This window comes from Eucalyptus grandis, chromosome 5 (assembly GCF_016545825.1).
Source record: "Eucalyptus grandis isolate ANBG69807.140 chromosome 5, ASM1654582v1, whole genome shotgun sequence".
Classification (NCBI taxonomy): Eukaryota; Viridiplantae; Streptophyta; class Magnoliopsida; order Myrtales; family Myrtaceae; genus Eucalyptus; species Eucalyptus grandis.
Window position 1 is genome coordinate 29,972,157 of NC_052616.1, and position 24,223 is coordinate 29,996,379.

Consider the following 24,223-nt stretch of genomic DNA (forward strand, 5'->3'; position numbering starts at 1 on the left):
ATCAAGTAGATACTTGTGTTTTAGGTGGATTTCATTTCTGCATTATTTCTTTCTTGTTTCATTAGAAGTGTGTTTTCCATTGATCTTTCATAATTTTCTTTTGGTTTTTTGCTTCTGATATAGCAATATGCTTGAACTTGACAATTTTTGCATTAAGGGCTTACTTATTTATCATCCCAACATCTACTGTAAAATAAATTTCTCTGTTTGGTGCTACCCTTTTACATAGTAAATTCATTCCCGGGAATGGTAATAGTAATGTGCTCAAATATTTGGTTCACTGCGGAGAAGGTGCTCTCTGGAGGTTTGGATGGATAAGCTCCTACCTGATACCGATATATCACAATCTGCTAGGTAGCAAACTTTCTCAAGCTTGAAGCTGCTGGGAGGTCATGTGGGGGCTTGTCTGATAAATCCTCATTACTATTGTCTTCACTTGAACCGAGATTGTTGCATGACAGACATGAGGGTAATGGTACTAGTATATGTCTTCCTATATTTTGCAGATTTTCATGAGGTACATTAGCAGAGCTCAGAAGCAAATTCGATTGCCACTGGTGCAGTTCCACTGCTAACACCACAACCTGTAGCTTATGTTTTTAATAGTGTTGTAAGTCCAATATTGTCAGAGCAGGGCAGTGATACATCCTACGAGATATCTGAACTTGGCTATGCAAGACTCGGGCATAGTGATCCTGCTGATCTTGGCATTGACAAATCTGAACGTGAGCTGGCCTATCCAGAAGCAAGTTTGAAGTATTCTCTTCAATAGAAAGTTCATTTTGGACAACATGGAAAGATTTTCCTCACTTGAAGTATGCAACAGAGGTGTAAACAGCATGGCGAGTGGCAGAGGAGCCTCATTGCAAACAACACTATGTACAATCCCGAATTTCCTGAGGCGCAACATCCTGCCACTGCAAGGTTACAGTTTTCCAAGGGTCTTAGCTGTCCCTCTTTCATCAGAAGAGGGGTATAAGTTGAACAGAGTTCTTACAACTGCGCAAGAGAGTTTATCTACAGCAAAAACAGACATGGAAGATCTCATAGCCAGGTTGAATCAAGAGATTGCTTTAAGACAATTCTTAACAACAAAACTATGTTCTTTGCTCTTGGAGAAAATGTCAAGTCTTGTATCAACCCATCATCACTGATCAAGAGAAATGTTGGCTGCCTCTCCACCATTTTTGTATTTCGAGATTTGTGCCATCCAGAATTTCAGCTTATATGCAGTAAATTACCGGTATTTCTTTCCCCAGCTGGTCCCAGCGAACTTCTCCCTGTAGTTTGAACATATGCCAGTAGTCATTTTGATAGTATATGCAGGACCAATTAGACGTCCTCAAAAGATGAAAGGCAGTATGGATCTATATGATGAATACTTCACATGTGTAGCCCTTGGAAGTGGCAGTATTCAAATTTGTTATATTTTCCGTGTTGTTGGGCTTTTATATGGATGCTTAATCTATTATGGGTCGTTCTGGTTGTCATATCCCCATCTTGAAACCATTACATGGTTAAGAGACTGTCATTACCTAGTTGCGCGTCGACTTTTCTGACTTCTGCCACATACTCGTGTTCATTCACATGTCATTGTTTTGGATGATGCAACTAAATTCATATAGATTGTGTCTTGAAGGTCAAAGATCTTGAAGTGAAACTTGATTACCATGAGAAAAATTGAGGAAGATGCCAACGGTCTAGTTCATCGATAATGCAACATTGAGGAAACAAGCCAATTCAGTAATTTATTGTGCTTTAAGGCTATAAAAAAGGATGAAGATGTTGAAGAAGTCGGTAATTCACACTGTATCTTGCGAAATGTATTCTTTGATTAACATTTCCTCTAGAATTAGAACGGTTTGTTCATATCAAACGGCAACACTCCATGACTCCGACATTTCAGGAAGTGGTATTTTTGGATGTACACACTTCTAAGAGATTATATACATAGTAAATAGGTTTTGTTAATAGATTTTAGCTTTATGACTTCCTTTTGGTATTTGTAATCATCTTACTTCCTCTATTTAGTTGTAGAACCTTGGACAATTTCTTTTACATCACTAAGAATCCAGCACATGTAGCCTGTGTTCTTTTAGGTCTTTAAATTACGACTAAACCAAGTACAAATCCTTGATTGACATCATCGATGATGATTTCCATGAGTATCAATATATGTGTTGCAGATGCAAGAAGAGAAATGACTTGCTTACTTCAATCCAATGAAGCCGATCTTGTTCTCAAATGATCCCTGATGAGCATGTTCGTCCTGAAATATGGCCATGAACAAATCGATAAAGGCATATGTGACATCCGTGAGCAGAACTAAAAAGTACAATAATAGTTTCTTTTCACTCTGCCCCGCTTTCAGTTTCAAACGGCATGAACAAGATAATACACAGAAGATATTCTCAGATTTTTCAACAACCCAGAGAATGGAATCAACTTTGTCTCGGCAAACACAAAGTTCCCCTAAGCAATTTATAATGAATGTGAACAACCATTATTACCTCAACTAAGACTTGTTAGAATAATTAAATATTAAACCACGATTTCATCTAATAGCTTAAGCTTTGAGAACAATTGGCAGTGATACTGCACAAAATCTTGCCTGATATTAGAGCTAGAGGTATTTAGTTCAAATCTCTCCAAGTTCCATTTGCCTCGGTAGTTAAATATGTCTAAAAAGACAGACTAAGCGTGAGGGGGAGTGCTTGAATAATTAAATATTAAACTACGTCATTATCTTGCAGTTTAAATTTTTTGAATAGTTGGTAGTGGTGTCACACAAAATCTCACAATACTTCTAGAGCCATCATCCTATTTACAAAATACCTTATAATTCCGACAATAACGTGACTATCTAATCCATGGATCATGTTGAGAGCTTCCTTTTTCCCTTTCTTTTGAAATTCAAGAATATTACAAAAGCGATTGGTGCTTTATTTATTTGTAAGAATGACAATGCACATGCATGCATGCTTTAAACCGAATATTTCTAACAGTTACAAATAGAAAATATAGAGGAAGAAGAAACCAAAGGAACTTCTACCAACCGTGAGAGGATGAGATGTTTTATTCTTTCTGGAGTTGGTCGAAGGTATCACCCGCTCCATTTCTGCAATTATCCTTCCATTCTTCGTAAATGCCCTCAAAGTCTTCAAATTCCACTAGACATGTGTCTGGAATAGGTAGATCAAGCAACTTTTCCTGTGGGAAACCGACGAGAGCCAAATCCTGCAGCTCCTTAAAATTTGATAAATCAGGCAACCTTTCCAGTGGAATGCCCGTGAGTGTCAACCTCTGCAGCTTCTTTAATTCTGATAAATCAGGCAACCTTTCCAGTGGAATGTCCGTGAGTTTTAACGTCTGCAGCTTCTTTAATTTTGATAAATCGGGCAACCTTTCTAAAAAACTGCATTCGTGAATACCCAACTCCTCTAGCGATTCCAATTCCTCCACACCTCGAATCTCCATTAGCGCAGGGCAAGAAATCATCCTCAATTGTTGGAGCCCCTCTAAGCCTGATACAGTAAGCCTCCTAAGCAATTTATTTCCCAAAAAGTCCAAACTCCGCAGTTTCTCCAGTTGTTTTCCAAGTACATCATCAAATTTGACCTTTCTTAGCTGAATAATCAAACCTCAAACGAGACAGATTTGTCAAGTTGGAAAACAGTGACCTTTTCATGCGTGACTTCACATGACGTAGAGTCAATGCTTCAAGACTGCATGAAAGCCCCTTGAGAGATTGTAGACGAGCACAAGTTATATCAAGAATCCGAAGACAAGAAAGAGTAGCCAAATTAATTCGAGGTAATTTGATGTCTCCAATGACAAGCGTCAATTTCTCTAGACAATATAACCCCTCGATCCACTTTATATTCGGGGCTCCTTGTCTAAATTCTGGCAACCGAGGAGTGTTGTCCCATATATGAAGATCGACTAGGTTAGATAGGTATGAGAGGTCAAGGCTTGTCCACAATAAATGAGGTGAGAAGTTTAACTCCTTCAAACTCACAGGGAGTTTTGGCAACTTTTCAAGTTCATCACATTTACCCAAACAAAGTCGTTGGAGATGCGAAAGCTTATTCATAGTTGTGGGCAATCTCCTAATTTTGCTATTTGATATTTTTACAGTGTCCAGCATCCAAAACTTTAAGATTCTTTAGCATCCATATGGCCTTTGGTAGCTCTCTAATCGCAGTACTGCATACACCTAAAATCTCCAATTGTTTGAGCTTTCCAATAGAAGTAGGTAACTTTGTAATACCTGTGGAGTTCAAATGCAGCACTAGCAAAGACTCTAGCCCTCCTATTTCCTTCGGTAGCTTCTTTATAGGAGCTTGACACAAGTTCATCTTCCTCAACTTTTTAAGATTCCCAATAGAAGTAGGTAATTTTCTAATTCCTGTTCTTGTCAAATCTAGCTCAAGCAAAGACTCTAATCCTCCTATTGTCTTCGGTAGCTTCACTATCCAACTGTTTGTAAATGTCATCGTCCTCAACATTCTAAGATCTCCGATGGAGTTTGGAAGTTTAGTCAAAGTAGAATTCATCAAAGACAATTCCGTCAGACTTGTCATCTCTCCAATATGTGGAAGTTGTTGAATGGAGCTCCCTCTTATTATTAGCGTTGATAGGGATTTTAGACTACCAAATATAGAAGGTTTTGGAAAAAGGTCATCACAAAGGGTCACAATTTCCCCAGAGGAGATTTTTAAGTACTTTAGGTGCTCTAGTTGAGAGAGAAAGTCATTAGTCACTAGCAAGCTTTCATACGAATCAATAGTCAATCTCTCCAAATTTGAGCATTTCGAGATGTTGGGAATCCTTTTTACGCTTGAGCCAAAATGGAGAACTTTCAAGTTCTTACTCACCTAAAAAACCAAATCAAGAATTAGCCAATTCAACAATTGATAAGTTTGAATAGCAAGACAAATGTGAGAAAAAAGTAAATTGCACGATATGATGTTTGTACCAGGCATGACTTCCATCCGGCCCAATCTTCAATAACATCACTATCCATAAGCAAGAGCACGACTAACTTCTCCGGGCACAAATTTGTTGCACTTAAATCCAAAGGGAAATCAATCCAAGTTAACCATGTTAACTTTGAGAGAAGATTCTGGAAGTCCCCAACAAAGTTTCCGCCCTCTAATTCCAAGAATCTTAGATTAGGTAGCCTTAAAAATTGTTCACTTGTGAAAGTTTGCTCTTTCGAGAGTCCTGTTAGTTTGAGTGCTACGACTTTCTGTGTCCCTTGGTGATAGGAAAAGCATAAGTAAACATTGGAATTGGATTACAAACAAGGTGCTGTACAAGTCTGAGAAGCTTGATTATATTCAGTGTAATAAAACACACATTATTGGTTCACGCAAATCTAAATTGAGAAAAGAATAAGAAAGAAGTTCGTACAATTGAAATGAATGGCTTATGCTGTATAAAGCAAAATAATAATTCCAACCTATCAATTAAAGCTCTATCGCCAAATGATAGCAAGAAACTTTAATATCGTTGAGCAAAACCGTTTGATAGATATACTGCCACCATATTTATTTATTTTTGCAACAAAAAAATTCTGCAATGGTTTTCCAATTTAGAAAAAGTTGCCAAACCAAATTATCTATAACCCCATTCCAACTCCATGTACCGAAATCTGCTTGGTCTGGAGTGTGTGGGAGCTCGATTTACTCGAGAGCGTCCCCTATTAGGTTTCCTGACTTTAATTGCACGATGAAGACAGGAGTTAGAAAGTCTGTCTTGTTTTAGGACTCGTTACTGATTCCACAGGATAAAAGAGCAATGTAAAAAAGGGATCTGCTTTCATAATAGTAAAGATTTTCAACCAACCTCATAAAAGTCTCTCGTATATTATTTGAAAGCTCTACTGGGCTATACACAAAAGATTGCACACTACAATCAATTACAAAATCTATTACCATTTTTCAGGTAAGGGGTCTCATTGCAAAGTAATGTTGCTAATGATTTCCAACTTAGCAAAAAGGAATAAAATCAGCCTTAAATAGCCTTGATAGCCTAGGGAGTTGCAATATGGATCTGCTTTCACATAATTGGTTGAACAAACTAGTAACTAAATGTACTCCTGAAGTGTTTGCTACTATTAACTTTCATGTTGTAACTTTTTAGATATGATATATAACGGAATTACCATCATGAATTCTTATACAAACCTTTTTCTTTTTTTCTTCGCCAAAGTAAAAGTTAAATAAAAAAAAATGTACCAGCAAGAAACTAACTCCACAACCTTTGGAAAATGCATGGTTGAGCTTTTCCTAAAGAAAATAGTAAGGTGACAATAGCTTACCTTTTTCCTCTGAACCACTTCAAGGGCAAACTCAGGCTCCCACAACCTGCTACGATTCTCTGGAAAATTGATGTCTTCACACCTAACGATTTCTCTTCCAAGATCTCTAAGTTGATCATGCATCCAAAATTTAAGATCTGTTGTTATCTTTATCAAAGACTTATGAATAAGGACACGTAGTTCCGTCTTTGGAAAATAGTTGGAAGCTTTCCACATATAGCCCGGGTGGAGTATATCTTTTCCAATGAAGAAACATGCGATATCAAGAAAGATCTCTTGTTGCTCAAGCTCTAACATGTCATAACTGATTTTTAATTTATTGAAGACTTCTCGGTTGGGCACTGACTTTAACTTTTGCAAAGTGGCTTTCCAAAACGTTTTGCTCTTGCCTTGAAGTGAGGAACCAATAACCTCAAGAGCTAAAGGAAGTCCACCTGTTTTGGTAGTAATTTTCCTTGACATATCATCTAAGTCATGTGGTGGTAAATCCATCTCAAAGGCATGTTTACTAAAAAGCCAAAGAGCATTAACAAAATCCATTTCTTTCATTTTATAGTATTGAAATTTTTGAGAATGTGCTTGGAAACTACTCTCTTTGTCCTTCTCTTTGATTGGCAAAAAGTTGATGTCCCTTGTTGTAATGATGATTCTGCTTCCTAGACCAAACCAATCCTTCTTCCCAGCTAGCTTAGAGAGTTGATCCCTATTATCCACGTCATCGAGAATAAGGAGAACTTTCTTATCACGAAATGTTTTTTTAATCATTTCAATCCCTAAGTCAACAGAAGTGAGAGTTTCTAGAAATTGGGATTGGAGAATTTCTAATAACAATGTTTTTTGTAAGTCAACAATTCTTTGGTGTTTTGCAGATTCGCGAATGTCTAAAAGGAAGCTACAGACTTCAAATCGATTAGAGATTTGATTAAAGATAGCTTTTGCGAGAGTTGTTTTACCGATGCCGCCCATTCCATAGATGACCAAGTAGCAAACATCATGAGAATCTTCATTTAACTTGTCAATGATAGCTTCAACATGATCATGAATCCCGACTAAATGATCCGGCAATGTTCTCTTTCTGCTCATCGACTTGGTCAAAACCTCATAAACAATAGTTTTGATGGTTTCACCTTGGCTGCCATATTGACATAAGAGTCTTAGAGTAAAACATATGACAAATGAACTATGAAGTTAAGGAATATTGTAAACACAAAACTAATTGAATTTTTGAATGGGTGAGGTTTTACCGAATAAAGCTCACTTTCTTTAGTGAAAGTAAATCTCGACTGATGAAAATTTAGATTTATACTCTATTTGGATGAGTGATTTGGCAGCAGAAGATAATAACCAGGAAAAAAGGGAAGAAAATGGATAAACCAATTGACTGTGATTGACAGAAAAAAATGGGAGAAATTTCCATTCCTTATTATAATCTCACTATTTACTGCTCTGGAAAAAAATGAACAAAAAGCAGATTCCAAAGTCATACTCTTACCATTTGTCCTTCATTTCCCATCCCGCGATTCTTGCGACCGCGGTCAAAGCTTTCTTCCATTGCTGAACCTCATCGCAGCCGACCTTCTCCTTATGCTTCTTCAGAGCTTGGCGGTACAATTTAGTTTTGAGCTTTACATCATCGGGATTTACATCATAAAAAATGGGTAGGATCGCTTTGTCATTCACTTTGCTTGAGCACTCTAGCATGTGTGTGAGCTCGCGAAGACACCACTTACTAGATGCGTAGTTCATAGAGAAGATAGGCAAGTATATTTTGGAGGATTCAATGGCATGCAGAAGTTCACCTTCAATCTTTTTGCCCTTTTGGATCTCTTCATCGTCTCTAAAAACGTGAATCCCAGCTTGGACTAAGGAGTGATAGAGGTAATCGGTGAAATTGAGGCGAGTATTGGGGCCTCTGAAACTCAAAAACACCTCGTATCCAGCTTCTGATGACGAATTGCCGTCATTGACACAAGCAGATGTGGTCGCTGCGTCTGTTGAGTCCCTCTTTCTCTTCATTCTCCTTCAAGAGCTCAAAATCTTCACCGGGTTTGATCGCAACGAGACGTGGAGTCCTTTCTGGATCTGATATGAGATTCCTCAACAGGAATCAGCAACTTTAGCTGTCTTTCTCGGACTTGTTTGCTTGTTTCTCGGCACCGAAAGGAAAAATAATGGCGACGACTCTGGTAGGTCTAGCCATTGGAAGTCCTCGAAAGTGGCGGGGTCCAACTTTATCGCGTTATGCTGGCAATAAATGAGGTTGCTTTACACTGTTTTTTGTTGCTCGATAGTACCTCATATCTAGAATTAGTGTTGTAAAATTCACATGCATTCTAGCGTAGTATATATGATGCTTTTCAGCTTGGTAACCATCTTCTTTCCTTCATAGAGTCGAGCATCCTTAAACCTAGTATTACTTAGACAATCTGCGAGGCCACGGACATGAAGCCTTGTACGCTATTGCGTTCAATTCTTTAGTCTTTCATGAGTATGCTCCACATTTTTCCTGATCATCTCTTATCACTTACTTTTGATTGTTTTATACTTTGAACTTGAGTCTTGATCTTCTAATATCTCTTCCTTGAAACATCCAAAAGCCTTTGTCTTAAGTGACTAATTTAAAAGGCTAATAACAAGTTGGAAAATTGCTAATTTCAATTTGCTGTGAAGTCATGAATGGATATATGTAGACCATTGGAAGTACTTCCCATGTTGACATTTTTACTGACGAATAAATTCACATTGTTCTTGCTTGTACCTCTTCAATCATACCAATTGGAGCACTCCTAGCATTGGTTTATTTGGTAGACCGAGTAAAGTTTATATGGAGTTGTTGAATTCAATTGCAATGCATACGATGTATTCTATGTTCCAACAAGCCTAGAATCTGAATTAAATTTGGGCATTCAATCAATATATCTACCATCGGAGCTGCTTTGAACAAGAAATGATCGATTGGATTAACCCATGAGCAAATGAATATAAGATTCTATCTAGTCCTTTCTCGCCAATTGTAAAGCCGGAGAGGGCCATCATAGTCGTGTGACCTAGGGCACTTTGAAAATTTTAAGACAAGACGATGACGTTTCCATGTTAAATACATTGGGCAAATCTTCAGGATTCTCCACCATACCTATGGCTGGTGGCTCTCGTACTTAGTCTTTGTTTAAATATATCACCTTTAACATTTTAACATTTTGAATGGAATCTGGTAATTCCGCATTTCTTGTGGGGCAAGAATAAATTAACTAGTGACTTCAATTGTCCAACTGAGTCTGGAGGCTTTCTAAGCTGACGAGATAATGGGTGGAAATGCTTCATATGCGCTAGTTCCGTGGAATGTATCTCTAGAGTTGACGAAGATTTTACATTGACGCAAGTGCCGGACCCTCCGAAAGCTCATGACACGGCATTTGCTTGCTTTTCCCCCTAAACACCGAAGGAAAAAGAGGAGCAAAGACTTCAACTAAAGCCAACCAAGTCTTCCAACGTAGTAAGTGTCCAGCTTCATGGAAAGAGCAACTGCACTTCCACACAAATTCTAATCAATTTCTTGGAATTCCTTGTAATATATGTCTATTGTGCATTCCTACCCTACCATGACTTAAACCAAGGCAAAGTAATCGGGTCCAATTAGACGATTGACAATCAATGATGGAGATCAAGTTTTAGGGAGAATGTATAAAGCACATGATTACTTATTGTGATCCTTTTCTTATTAAGTTATTTTTTTATGTCATTTCCTCTCGGATTTTACAACAATGAAACAACAAGTATATCCTGCACATGAATGTTTCATTCATTTGTTCACTAAATATGGAGATCAACATTTAGGGATTAGTTTAATAAATTCAAAGTTTAGAGAGAGATGCTTAATCAAAGTGTGTTATGGACTATGATTTCAGACCGAAGTTTAGACAATTTAGAAGGATTGACAAGATGTGAGAAACAAAGAACTAGGATTCGATAGGGGGACTATTCTCTCTAGAGTTGCCCATCAGTAACTTCTGGACAATGAGAAAATTATCCGGTCAGTCAATAACACCCATTAGATTTATTGCCAATTAAAATTTTATATGGAGTTGTTGAATTTAATTGGCAATATATATTCAATGATTTCAACAAGCCTAGAATCTGAATTAGCTTAGGGCATTTGGTCAATAACACCCATTGTATATGCTTTAAACATGAAATGATTGATTGGAAAGTATCACAAGCAAATGAAAATAAGATTCTACCTAGACCTTTCTCGCTCATTGTAAAGCCGGACCAGGCCATCGAAGTCATGTAACCTAGAGCAATCTAAAACTTAAGATGACAAAACGATGACATTTCCATGTTAATATATTGGGCAATTCTTCAAGAGTCTCCACCATACCTATGAATTTTGGTGGCTCTCTTACTTAGTTGGGTTCATACGTATCACCCGCAACATATTAAGATTTTGAATGGAATATGGTAATCCTGCAGTTCTTGTGTTGGACAAAAATGAATTAACTAGTGACTTCAATTTTCCAACTGAGTTTGGAAGCTTTCTTAGCTGAGGATACAACTGGTGCAAATGCTTCAAACTCACTAGTTCTTTAGAATGTATCTCTAGAGTTGACAAAGACTTTAGACTACCAAGGACATTTGGTGGTAATAAAGTTGCTTTCTATTGGCACGAGTGCCTAGCGAAGCTCAAGACACGGCATTTGCTTGCATTTTCCCCCTTGGCATCGAAAGAAAAAGAAGAGCAATGACTTCAAGTAAAGCTGATCAAGTCTTCCAAAGTGGAGGAGTAAAGTTTCCAGCTTCATGGAAAGAGGAATTGCACTTCCACACAACTTCTACTCATTCTCTGGGAACTTCCTATTACATTTGTCTATAGGGTCCACCCATTGCCCTATCATAATTTAAAACACATCTAACATTGTTGATCTCCAGGATCCACCCACCGCACTATCATTGGGCATTCCTACCCTATCTTGACTCAAATCATGGCAAAAATTATTGGGCCCAATCAGACAATTGACGATCAACGATGGAGATCAACCTTCAAGGAGAATGTTTATGCAAATGATTGCTCATTGTGTTCCTTCTTTTATTAATTTATTTTTTAAAGTAATTCCCTCTTAGATTTTGCGACAATGAAATGGTCTAATAAATTCAACGTGCAGAGAGAGATGCTTAATAGGAGGGTGTTATAGACTACAATTTCATATACCATTTTGGACAATTTAGAAGGATAGGCAAGATTTGAGAAACAAATTCTTGGGATTTAATAAAGGGAGCACGTCAGTAACTTTTGGACAATGAGAAAACTATTAAATCAATCTTAAAATAATTGTACAACTGTTAATTCAATCATAAACTTTTTAATTTGATCAATTTAGTCTTAAACATTTTCGTGAAATTTCAATGTAATCCTCCCAGTAAATTGGGGTTGCAAAATGCTAATGTAGCGGTCCAGTCTTTAATGGGCATCCTACATGGCACGGTAGTTGTCATCTGACGTGAAAGAACTTAAGCAAAACGATGTTGTTTTGTAATTTTTTCCTTTAATTTTCTTTTTCTTCTTTCATTTTTTGTGGTATTGTTTATGTTCTCCAGCACCTTCTCCAGCTGGAAGCCATGTCTGCAGCACTTGCTCCAGCCAATGAAGCGATGTCTGCAGCTCTCTCTGTAAGGGTTTTCCTAATGTGGACTACATTAATTGACATTGTACGGTTACCATAAAACATGGCTAGTCTAAGGTGAGATAGAAGGTTTCTTAATTAGTCTAATATGGGGCTGGCTAGTGTGGGCCGAGTTGAGCTTGGCCCGTAATGAGGGGGCCTGGCTGGAAACTCTATAAATAGTGCTCAAGTCTCTCCTCTAACCCTAATTCTCACAATATCCTCACCTAAGGGGCGTTTACCTAACGCTACACGTGAGGAGGCCGCCTCATTGAGCCAGTGATACGGAGGGCAATAGAGGAGAAGAACTTGCGCGTAGAACATTGTGTTTCCGCTACTACTTCAAGAACGATGGATCCTAAAACAGGTGCGTTAATCTTTCTACTCAATTATGCATATCCTTATTCTAATTATGGAGATCTTGGGGTCGTGTAATTTGCGTCCAACATGTGGTATCAGAGCCTTCATAACCCTAGAACTCGAATGAATAGTATTTTGCCATAATTTTGTGATTTTCGAGATTTTTAAGTACAGTAAAAATAAAATTAAATCACAAATTCGGATTGGGCTCGACAAGACGAGCAAAACCGTGGGAGGCGTGTCGTCGAGGGAGGCCCCACACGTCCTTACGCGCGGCCACGCGCCGTCGGGCGTCGAGACTCGCGCCCACGCGCTCCCATGCGTGGGGCATTGACGTCACAATGACGTCAGCGATCCGGATTTGGATTCGATCCGATTGGACCCGACCCGACCCGAATGGCAACCGACACGACCCGACCTAGGACCTGACCTGACCCGTTGACCCAACCCGACCCGGTCAACTGTTGACTGGACCGGTCAACTGTTGACTGGACCGGTCAACTGGTCGGACCGGGCGGTTGACTGGAAGGTCGGATCGGGAATCGGTCGAACCGGTTGTGACTAGCCTTTGATGCCCGTGCGTGGGCTCCATGCGCCGCGCACTCAGGCGGCACGTGCGGGCGCGTGGAGGCTCCGATTCGTGCGTGGCCGGCGGCGATGGACTCGTATGATTATTTCCTACGTCATAGTATATTTATTTTACATTTTTGATGATCTTATGGATGTGAAAATATATACGGAATCCTAAATACGTGCTTTTTAGTGTATTTTTTGCATATTTTTCTTGTATTTTTTCTGTGATTTTGAAAATACAGGTGCCGGGATACAGGTATGTTATCACATGAACTTTATGTGTGTTATTCATTAATAATATACGATAAAGTTTATTTTTATTAATGGATGAAGTAATGTAATTAGCATAATATGTGATTTTAGTGATTTACTACCCCTATCACTAAAGTTAAAATCACATATGTATATGTATGGTTTATGTGAGATGAAAATTTTATATCCCTGGTATGAGAGAATTTCAAGGATTCAATTGAGTTGTGACCGCCAAAGTGGCACACTTGATTGAATTTGAGAAACTTCGATCTCGTATATTTGATTGGGATGTCTCCTGGTCTAATGCATAGTTATACTCCCAAAGGAGGTGATTGTGTATTAGTTCATGGAGGGATACATGATAGTGTGGTGGAGGAGTGACCGATCCTAATGGTTCATATGCCCAAAGGTGAAGAATTCACGAAGATTGAAATATATTCTCATAACCCTTATCATGTAGGGAGTGTACAATTGCATGTCATGTATTCTGCCTAAAGGTAATCATGTGATTTTGCATGTAACTCTCTGGATGTGTACTTGTACGTCAAGTTACACAATACTCACATGATGTTAATTATATGCATTGCTTGTTTTTTCAGTCACCTTTTCTATAAATGGTAACTCCATCACCATTGAGGTTCTTGCTGGTTCGAATTTTAAGAGATGGAGAGAGGATTTTTTGTTTGCTATGGAGATGACAGATGTTCATATGGCTCTTACTACTGATCGGCCATTAGATTTGACTGCCGAGAGTACAAAGGCTCAAAAAGCAAATTTTGCTGCATGGGAAAAGAGCAATAGAATTTGCTTGCTGTTCATAAAGCGTTCCATTCAGGAACACTTGAAAAGTGATTTGCCTACAGACAGCAATGCTAGGCAAATGATGGAAGCTTTGATGGCTAGAAATCGTGTGCGCCTAATGCTGAGATAGGGACACATATGCAAACACTTTTTACTATGAAGTATGATGGTTCTGGTGGAGTTAGAGATTATGTTCTGAGGATGGTTGATTTGCAAACAAAGTTTCAGGCTCTCAATGTTGAAATTCCTACTGCTTGCATTGTCCATCAAGCTCTAAATACTCTTCCTCCTGATTTTGGGATTATCAAGACCAATTATAGTTCCCAAGATGAAACCTGGTCTGTTAATGACCTGATTGTAAGGTTGGTGGCAAAGGAAGAGAAATTGAAGAAAGATAAAGGACATATTGCTTTTTATGCTTCTAGTTTTGCTAGTGACAAAGGTAAGAAGTTGAAGAACTATACCCACAAAGGCAATTCAGAAGCTGCTGGTCCTTCGAACAACAAAGGAAATTCTGAAGGTGTAGGTCCTTCTAACACACTGGGTCCTGAGAAAGTATTCACCAAGAAAGATGGTGTTATTTGCTACTTTTGTAGGGAGAGAGGACACGTGAAGAGACGCTGCAGCAAGTTTAAGGCTTGGTTGTCAAAGTGAACCAAGAGTGAGCCTAAAGGTAATGATTCTTTGGCATTTGTTTATGAATCCAATCTATCTGAAGTTCCGACCAATTCTTGGTGGCTAGATAGTGGTGCAACTAATCATGTTGCATTTACCATTCAGGGATTCATAAATTGAATGACGCTAAATCAGGATGAATCAAAGCTCATTATTGGAAACAACGTTGGAGTTGACGTAGAGTTCGTGAGAGATGTTATTTTGATTTTAGATTCTGGTTTTCGGATGGTGTTAAGTAACACTTTTTACATACCTTCTTTTAGGCGGAATTTAGTTTCTGTGTCTTATTTGGACATGTGTGGATACTCTTTTGAAATAAAGAGTAAAACTATTTCCATGTTTTATGATTCAAATAAGATTTGGTGTTGCAATTTATCCGATGGATTATATCGATTGAGCTTATCTCCCAACGACATATACGTTGCTTATTCAGCTGAAAATGTTGTTTCCAAAAGGCCTTTACCTGAGGAACAGTCTTATGCATTGTGGCATAAACGTCTTGGCCACATCTTTAAAGATAGAGTAGAAAGGCTAATAAAGGCTGATATCTTGCCTACTCTTAAAGATGATCAAGAGACTTGCATAGACTGTTGCAGAGGTAAGATGACTAAGATAAAGAAGAAATCTGATGTATGAAGTTCAGACTTGTTGGAAGTTATTCACACTGATATTAGTGGACCATACACGGCTACTTTGTGCAGAAATTTTTATTTCATCACATTTATTGACGACTATTCTCGGTATGGATACTTATACTTGATTAAAGAAAAGTCCGAGTCTCTTGATAAATTCAAGATTTTTCGGACTGAAGTGGAGAAACAGTTGGGAAAAGTTATTAAGATTGTTAGATCTGATCGTGGTGGTGAGTATTTTGGTAGGCACGGAGATGCTAGACAACTTAAAGGGTCATTTGCCAAATACTTAGAGGATTCTGGGATAATAGGTTAGTTTACTATGCCTGGAAATCCTAAACAGAATGGTGTAGCTGAAAAGCGCAATCGTACTCTTATGGACATGATGAGAAGTATGATTAGTAGGACCAATTTACCTAATTTTCTATGGGGTGAAGCTTTGAAAACAGCTCTTTATATTCTAAATTGCATTCCTACTAAAGCGGTTCCATTGACTCCTTTTAAGTTGTAGAATGGACGTAAACCTAGCTTAAATCATCTTAAAGTTTGGGGATGACCAGCGGAAGTGAAGTTATATAATCCAACATTGAGTAAGCTGGATTCCAAAACTACTTGGTGTTACTTCGTGTCTTACCCAAATCACTCAAAGGGGTATCGGTTTTATAACCCTAATGGAGGTACAAGAATTGTGAAATCTCAGGCTGCAAAATTTTTGGAATTTGATATAGCCGAAAAGGGTAGTTGTACACAAGCTATCGAAGATGATAGTATGGTGGAAATTACTGGATCACTATCTCATCCTGTGCAAATAATTATGGAACCTCCTATGCCACAAATTGAGCCTATTGTGGCCCAGGATCCTATTGTTGAGATAGTTCCTGAAGAAATTCCACAAGCTCCTCAAATTCATAATAAGGATGAAGTAGCTCCAGTCAGAAGATCAACTAGGGAAAGACGTTCAGCTATACCACCAAACTATCTAGTCTACCTGGGAGAGCATGATTATGATATAGGCTGCGTTGTTGATCTCGTGACTTATACTAATGCCATCTCATGTCCTCAATCAGATTTGTGGTTAGATGCGATGAAAAATGAGATGCAATCTATGAAACACAATGGTGTTTAGGAGCTTGTTGAATTGCCTGAAGGTTGTAAACCTATTGGTTGCAAATGGGTATTCAAAACTAAAAGGGATTCCAAAGGAAAGATTGAAAAGTTTAAAGCCAGACTGGTAGCTAAGGGTTTCACTCAAAGAGAAGGAATAGATTATGAAGCAACATTTTCTCCAGTTTCATTTAAAGATTCCTTTATAGTGATTTTGGCATTGGTAACTCATTTCGATATGGAGTTACACCAGATGGATGTTAAGACTGCTTTTCTAAATGGAGACCTTGATGAGGAGATTTATATGGTGCAGCCTGAAGGTTTTGCAGCAGATGACTCAAGTAAGCTTGTTTGTAAATTGAAAAAGTCTATTTATGGTCTTAAACAAGCCTCTAGACAGTGGTATTTAAAGTTTCATAGCATTGTTACTTCATTTGAATTTATTGAGAACAAAGTAGATCAGTATATATACACCAAGGTCAGTGTGAGGAAATATATTTTTCTCATACTTTATGTAGATGATATCTTGCTTGCTAGTAATGATATTTGTTTACTATATTAGACGAAGCGGATGTTATCGACAAATTTTGACATGAAAGACCTTGGTGAGGTGTCTTTTGTTCTTGGCATTGAGATCCATAGGGATCGCTCACGCCGTTCATTGGGTTTGTCTCAGAGGGCATATATTGATCGCATTTTAGAAAGATTCAGTAAGCAAGATTGCAAACCAGGAATTGCTCCCGTTGTTAAGGGTGATAAATTGAGTCTTTCACAATACCCTAATTCAAATTTTGAGAAAGCTCAAATGAAGAACGTACCTTATGCTAGTGTGCTTGGAAGTATCATGTATGCTCAAGTTTGCACTAGGCTAGATATTGCTTTTGCAACAGGGCTTCTAGGCAGATATCAGTCTAATCCAAGACGCGATCACTGGGTTGTTACCAAGAAGGTTTTAAGGTAATTAAAGAGAACAAAAAATTATATGCTGATTTATAGACATGTTCCAGACTTACAACTAGCAGGGTATTCAGATTCAGATTTTGCTGGTTGTCAAGATGATAAGAAATCAACAACTGGATACATATTTATGTTGGTAGGAGATGCAGTATCATGGAAGAGCGAGAAACAGAAATCTATATCTTCTTCAACCATGCAAGCGGAGTTTGTAACTGCTATTCAAGCTATTTGGCTCCGAAACCTCATTAGGGAGTTATCAGTTTATGATTTTGTGGATAGGTCCATACAACTGCATTGTGATAATAACTCTGCAGTGTTGTTTATTAATAACAACAGAAGTCTCAAGGGGTCTAAACACACGGAGGTCAAGTTTTTGACTATAAAAGAATCAGTGTAGAATGGTGACGTTGCAGTAGATTATATTCATACAGATGATATGGTTGCAGATCCACTAACTAAAGGTGTGGCATCTCGGAAATTCAAAGCCAAGCCTTAAGGTGTGTTAAATGTCTTTAATTAGGTGATAGAATTTTATGGCCTATGCTTTAGCCAATTTGTCTTTTAATTTGATGAATTTTGCTTGTGATTGTGGAAATTCAAATTTAATAGATTAATGCTTGGCCATATGATTTAAATTTCAATAATTAAAAATATCCCAAGACTTTGGCCAAGATGAAATTTGAATTTAGAAATATTTATAAAAAGGAATTCAAAAAAAAAAAAGAAAAGAGGTTGTTTTCGAAATGGGCCTTGGACCCATTAGCCTAAAGCTTGGTGGGCCAAGCTAGTCGGCCATTAGGGCCCAAGAAGGAAGCTCGACCAGCCCAAAGAGGAATGGCCGGTTGGGCCTAAGCCCAAGCCCATTGAAATTCAAATTTAAAAACAAAAATTACAAGTGGCAAGACAAGTCCTCATGCATTGGCCATGGTTGAGGTGAGTTAATCATTACAAATAATGGGATATAAAAGGGGATTAGGAGAGAGAGAGTGGCGGTTCCTCTAGCTCATTCGGCCGAGAGAAGTGAGAGGGAGAGAGATTTCGAGAGAAAGAGAAAGGAGGGACCGAGAGAGAGGAGGTGGAGCCGAGAGTTCCCGCCGCCCGTTCGCCGTACGTCCGCCTAGTTCGACCGCCGTACGCCGCCGTTCATTGTTGTTTGTTCATCTTGGAGGCAAGTGGGGTCCTTTACTTCTCTTGCATGTCTGTTTTGTTAGTTGCATGTTCGGTTTTAGGTGTGATTTGGGCGAAAAAAACCGAGGTAAGGGTTGGACGTGTTCAAGCTATGTGACTGTTTTCGTTCGGTTTGTGGTAGTCAGCATCTTAGTCGAGCTTGCATGTGTATTTGGAGTGCGATTTTGGCTTCGGTGTCCTCATGAAAGTTCAAGCTAATGTCTTGTAGTATGACATAATCGAATTTCATGGAAAACGATGGTGATATGTGGGTTCAAAAGCTTTGTTATACGGAGACCTCAGATCTGCGAAATCTTCACTGACCTTTTGTTGATTTCTTGGTTGCATGTTGATTTCTGTTGGAGATCTCACTTTGTTGTCTTCTTGAAAGTTGTAGGAAACACCTTAAGCTACAACATACTCAAATTTGGAGCAAAAATAACAAGTATAACTTGGCGAATCTGTTAGATCTTGGAGATGGTCGATTCTGGTGAGGTGTACCGAGACACCCGAGACTTCATGGGTTAAAATGGTGACCATAATCTGGGTATTTGACCTAGATCCCTTCATGGAACTTGTAAAGGACGTATTTTTACATAACATACTTAAATTTCAGAAGGAACGAAAGAGATTTGATGGGTGAAATCTAAGAAATACGGAGGAGTGTGTTCTGGACGTCGCGGTAGAGATTCCAGAAGTTTCGTAGGGCTATGGAAATTAATATAAAAGGAATTTGGCTTAAAGTTCTCAATGAAAAAGGTACGAAAATGTGTTTGCTATCATCCTGTAAAGTTTCGTAATTTTTGAAGACCGAATGGGTATTTTAATTGAATTTATTCGGAAACTGTGCAGTGGGTTTAAATCCGAGAATTTTAGGATGTTTTTGGAGGAAATTGTGAAATTGTGAAAAATACAGCTTGGCCACGAATTTTATATAAAATTGTGATCCTATAAATGATTATTGAATATTATGATTTTGGGAAAATCATAAATATTAAATATTTATTTATGAAAATAAATAAATATAATAAAATAATAAAATAATAATAAAATAATGAAATAATAAAATAAAATAGATTTTTATTTGGCCATGGATTCAATTCCATTTGTGTGGCACTTGTGTGATGAGATCTTTGTATATGCATTAAATTGAAATACTTATGTGATTTAAACTATGACATGTGCATGACATGTGAATTGAAATACTTATGTGATTTAAACTATGACATGTGCATAACATGTAAATTGAGATACTTATGTGATTAGGCTATGACATGTGCATGACATGTGAATTGAAATGCAAGTGTGATATGTTTGATGCCACACCAAACTGCCATGTTAAATTGAGATAAAAGATAAATGTGGATGAGGATGAGGTTGTGGTGGAGGATGTTGTCTCGGTGGCCCGGTGGCGTAATTCTAGAGATTCCACAGGAGTTTCGGGATGCCCGGAATGTGGGGGCCGAAAGCCCGTCGGAGGTTTCTGCCCGAAGGGAGTGACTCGCGATGCCAGGATTGGGGTGCGAGATCCCGGCTAGAAGGGTAAAGGCCGGAAGCCCCATCGGAGGTTTCGCCCGAAGGGAATGCCTCGTGATGCTAGTTGAGATGCGAGATGCTCGGAATGTGGGGGGCCGGAAGCCCAGTGGCCATGAGATGGTTGGAATGCTGGGAACCCTGTCGGAGGTTTCTGCCCGAAGGGTGATGATGAAATTGATCATGGAATCCTGTCGGAGGTTTCTGCCCGAAGGATTGATAATGATATCCTGTCGGAGGTTTCCGCCCGAAGGATTGATAATGATACCACTGTCGGAGGTTTCTGCCCGAAGGGATGACGATGATGGTAAAATTTGATGATTTGAGAAAAGATAATGTGGGGATCAATTAATAAGTAAAAGTGGAAATTGATCTATGATGTGATATGCATGGTGATGCATGGCTAATGATGATATGAGATGCATGGTGATGCATGGCTAATGATGATATGATGTGATATGCATGGTGATGCATGGCTAATGATGATGTGATATGCACGGTGATGCATGGATAATGATGATGTGATATGCATGGTGATGCATGGCTAATGATGATGTGATATGCATGGTGATGCATGGTTAATGATGATATGATGTGATATGCATGGTGATGCATGGCTAATGATAATGTGATATGCATGGCGATGCATGGTTAATGATGATAATGATATATGAGATGCCATGATGATGATATATATGCTCTGATGATGCATGAATATGCTTGACAAAAAAAAAGGTAAGCAATGCCTGCATTGTATGATGGTATGCATGGTGCACTGAGTTGTTGTTGGATTTCACTTATCTGGGTACTAGTGGTGTACTCACCCCTTTTGGGGATAACATTTCAGATTAGCACTATGCCGCTACCTGCTGTTTCGCGTGGGGTATTTTACGGTCTACCGTCTGATGTTGAGGTGGAGTGTACGGAGATAGATTGTCCCTCTGTGCCCGGATTGACGTTTATCCGAGTGCGATGCTTAGTTATATATCATATCGGCCTGGCTAGGGGCCCTATCATACAAGAGTTCATTTCTGTTCACGTCCGTCGAGATGGTGCTATGCGAGGGATGCTGCCGCCGCCACCACCTGAGGCACCAGGTTGGGTGTGAGACCTGCGCGTGAGGAGTAGAAGCGAGATCACTTTTTGATGTAGATAGTTGATGCTGGTGATGGGAGGGTTTTGTGTTCATGTGATGTTAGGGGTCGGAGTTCCTTTTTGAGATTTTAGGTGGGACATGGCAGAGTCTTAACCTTTCTGGTTTTTGTACTGACCCGAAGGAAACCCCATCTCGCTATATGTATGTATGTAAGCAAAGCGTCAACGTTATTTATAAAATCCTGATGTGTAGTTGGTGTGTATTTGTATCATGGGTTAGAAGGGAGATGGATGACGATGTAAATTTTGCTTCCACTATGAGTCGTGCATGGGACTGCTTTTAAAAAAAAAAATGCCTGTAATCTAGCAAGGCTTAATTTAGCCAAGAGATAGAGATGGTAAAAGATGAAACACCGGCACTGGTGACGACCTGCAAAGGGTTTGGGGTGTCACAAAAGGCCTACGCCCGTGTATATTTGATCGACATGTCATTAGTATGGGCCTAGGAGCGTCTTGGGATACTGTTATTTAGTGGGAGCTGTGTTTTATTCTTCTTTGAATAAAGTTTACATCTGTTTTGTTACAATTCAGTAACACTTTGATATATATATATATATATATATATATATATATATATATATATATATATCTGTGTGTGTGTGTATGTCAACTTTTGCATTCAATAAAATACTTTTTGAATGGATTGTTATTATGTTGAATATATATATATATATATATATATATATATATATATATATATATGTATATATTGTTAAAAGTCTCAAGATATTGCTTAAATTTTGAGTGAAGGCTAGGGGCATCCGGACATCCGGTTATTAGCCTTGTGCATATGTCTTGTGATACATAAAGAAAGGTTAACCGTAAGGACAAGATATATGTGGGTTCATTGGAACCATAAAGCATTCTCTAGTGGCACAAGTTTTTTGTGTCGCCTAAGGTAAGAGAATGGTGACTGACAAATGGGATCTCTCTATGAGAGATGTTATCCATTTGCCACACTACCATATTGAATCCATATCAATAAAGTTGAGAGCACTCGTGACCATAGAAGGCTTTGTGTGTATACATGCAGTTACCGCCATGATTTGGTATTTGAGACTTTATGGGATATAATTGACTATTAAGAATTATCTCTAGACCAATGTGCGCACATAAGGTACGATTTCAATTAATATAATCCAAGTGGGAGAATGTAAGAGTTTTTTTAATGTGGACTACATTAATTGACATTCTAATTTACTATTTTTACGGTTATCGTAAAACAGGACTGGTCTAAGGTGAGATAGAAGGTTTCTTAATTAGTATAATATGAGGCTGGCTAGTGTGGGCCGAGTTGAGCCTGGCCCGTAATGAGGGGGCCTGGCTAGAAACTCTATAAATAGTGATCAAGTCTCTCCTCTAACCCTAATTCTCACAATATCCTCACCTAAGGGGTGTTTACCTAACGTTACACATGAGGGGGCCGTCTCATTGAGTCAGTGATATGGAGGGCAATAGAGGAGAATGATTTGCGCGTGGATCATTGTGTTTCCGCTACTGCTTCAAGAACGATGGATCCCAAAACAGGTGCGTTAATCTTTCTACTCAATTATGCATGTCCTTGTTCTAGTTATGGAGATCTTGGGGTCACATAATTTGTGTCCAATACTCTCTAGTCAGTCCCATCTCAAGTGCGGTGTCGACGAGGACGAAGGACAAGTTGCAATTGGGACAGGGAAGGTCCAAGGCTCGGCTCGAGGGCTTGGTTGCCTTAAACCTATGCTGATTGGAGGTCTAGACAGTCAGCGGTAGCCTACCAAGCCGGCACAAAACGTGGAGGGCCATTGTCAACCCCTTGCCTAAGTGTTGCACGGGCGGGGATGGGATATTGGGGGATTTAGCACACAAAAAAAAAATCAGAGGTGGACATTGATGGACAGAAAGACCGGCATCTAAGGTTCCTTCTTAAAAAAAAGATTTCTCAAATTTCAAATGAATGGATTTAGGATGATTGGGGGCCATTGATATACATCCTAGAACATTGCAAGATAGTAGGTAGACATTCATCCGAGCGCAAACACATGCAGAGACGATAATATGAATCCGGGATTTCCACTTCATTTTGCAGGGAAGAAAACAACAAGCGTGACTAAGTTCATCTTGAGATTACTTCAAAATGTATCTACAACAACCGAAGTTGCAATTGTTAGCAATAATGTAATCGATAACGTGGAAATTCTTAATAAAAGAATTTTAGATCTTCATGATTTATTCACGGCAAGAGATATTAAGGCGTACCTTTATCCATAACAATAACCTTGAGAAAGCAATATCCTCGAGTTTTTTTTTTTATTATTGCAGAAATAGGAGAAACGATGAAATCTAGTTCCTCTCCTGGGCATGAATGTTTCATTTATTTGCTTGCTAAATTAAGAAGATCAACTTTTAAGTTTGATAAATTCAATGCGCAGAGAGGGATCCTTAATCGGAGGGTGTTCGGACAATGATCCGGCCATAGGTTTGAACATTTTAGAAGAATTACAATGGTGTTTGAGAAACAGGCAAGTAGGATTCAATAAGGGATTGTTCTCTCTAGAGTTGGCTAACTTTCGAACCATGAGCAAAGTAGTTCTCCTCTCTTCTTTTAGAAGCTCACAAGAGTATTTATAGACCTTACAACTTGCATGTGATAGAACAAACCAAATTTTGCAGCATTTCATAACATCATATGGTCACCTTCTTAAGGTTCGACGTCACACCCCAAATCTGTATCCAGAATTTAGGGGAATGACCGGCCATCCCTCATGAAATAAAGGATGAAGCCTTTAACCAAAATAAATCATTATATGAAAAGATATTAATTGGATAGTGTTGAAGGAGAGAGTATTCTACGTATTGTATTAACTTAATCAAAAAATGATTACAAGAATATATATATGAGTAACCCTAGTAACCCTCTTATGACTATTTTACTCTTATTACTATTTCCTAACACTCCCCCTCAAGTTGGGATGTAAATATCAAACAATCCCAACTTGTTACATAAAAAATTCACTCTATTTCCTCATAAAGACTTGGTAAAAATATATGCA

At 38.5% G+C, this 24,223-nt stretch overlaps 1 protein-coding gene across 2 annotated transcripts; it reads right to left on the reverse strand.

Moving 5' to 3' along the window:
- Positions 1–765: 765 nt before the first annotated feature.
- On the reverse strand, positions 766–8,603 carry LOC108960195 (disease resistance protein RUN1). Of its 2 annotated transcripts, XR_005551128.1 has the most exons (5): positions 7,818–8,603; positions 4,979–7,457; positions 3,057–4,877; positions 2,214–2,269; positions 766–1,280 (listed from the first exon to the last, which is right to left on the reverse strand). XR_005551128.1 is itself a non-coding variant. In XM_039312502.1 (2 exons), the coding sequence occupies exons 1-2, from the start codon at positions 8,339–8,341 to the stop codon at positions 6,182–6,184; spliced, it is 1,800 nt and encodes a 599-aa protein (XP_039168436.1). In that variant the 5' UTR covers positions 8,342–8,603; the 3' UTR covers positions 4,888–6,181. The 2 variants fall into 2 exon arrangements, 1 of the variants encoding a protein (XP_039168436.1); XM_039312502.1 differs by lacking the exons at positions 766–1,280; positions 2,214–2,269; positions 3,057–4,877 and having other exon boundaries at positions 4,888–7,457.
- Between the last annotated feature and the right edge of the window lie 15,620 nt (positions 8,604–24,223).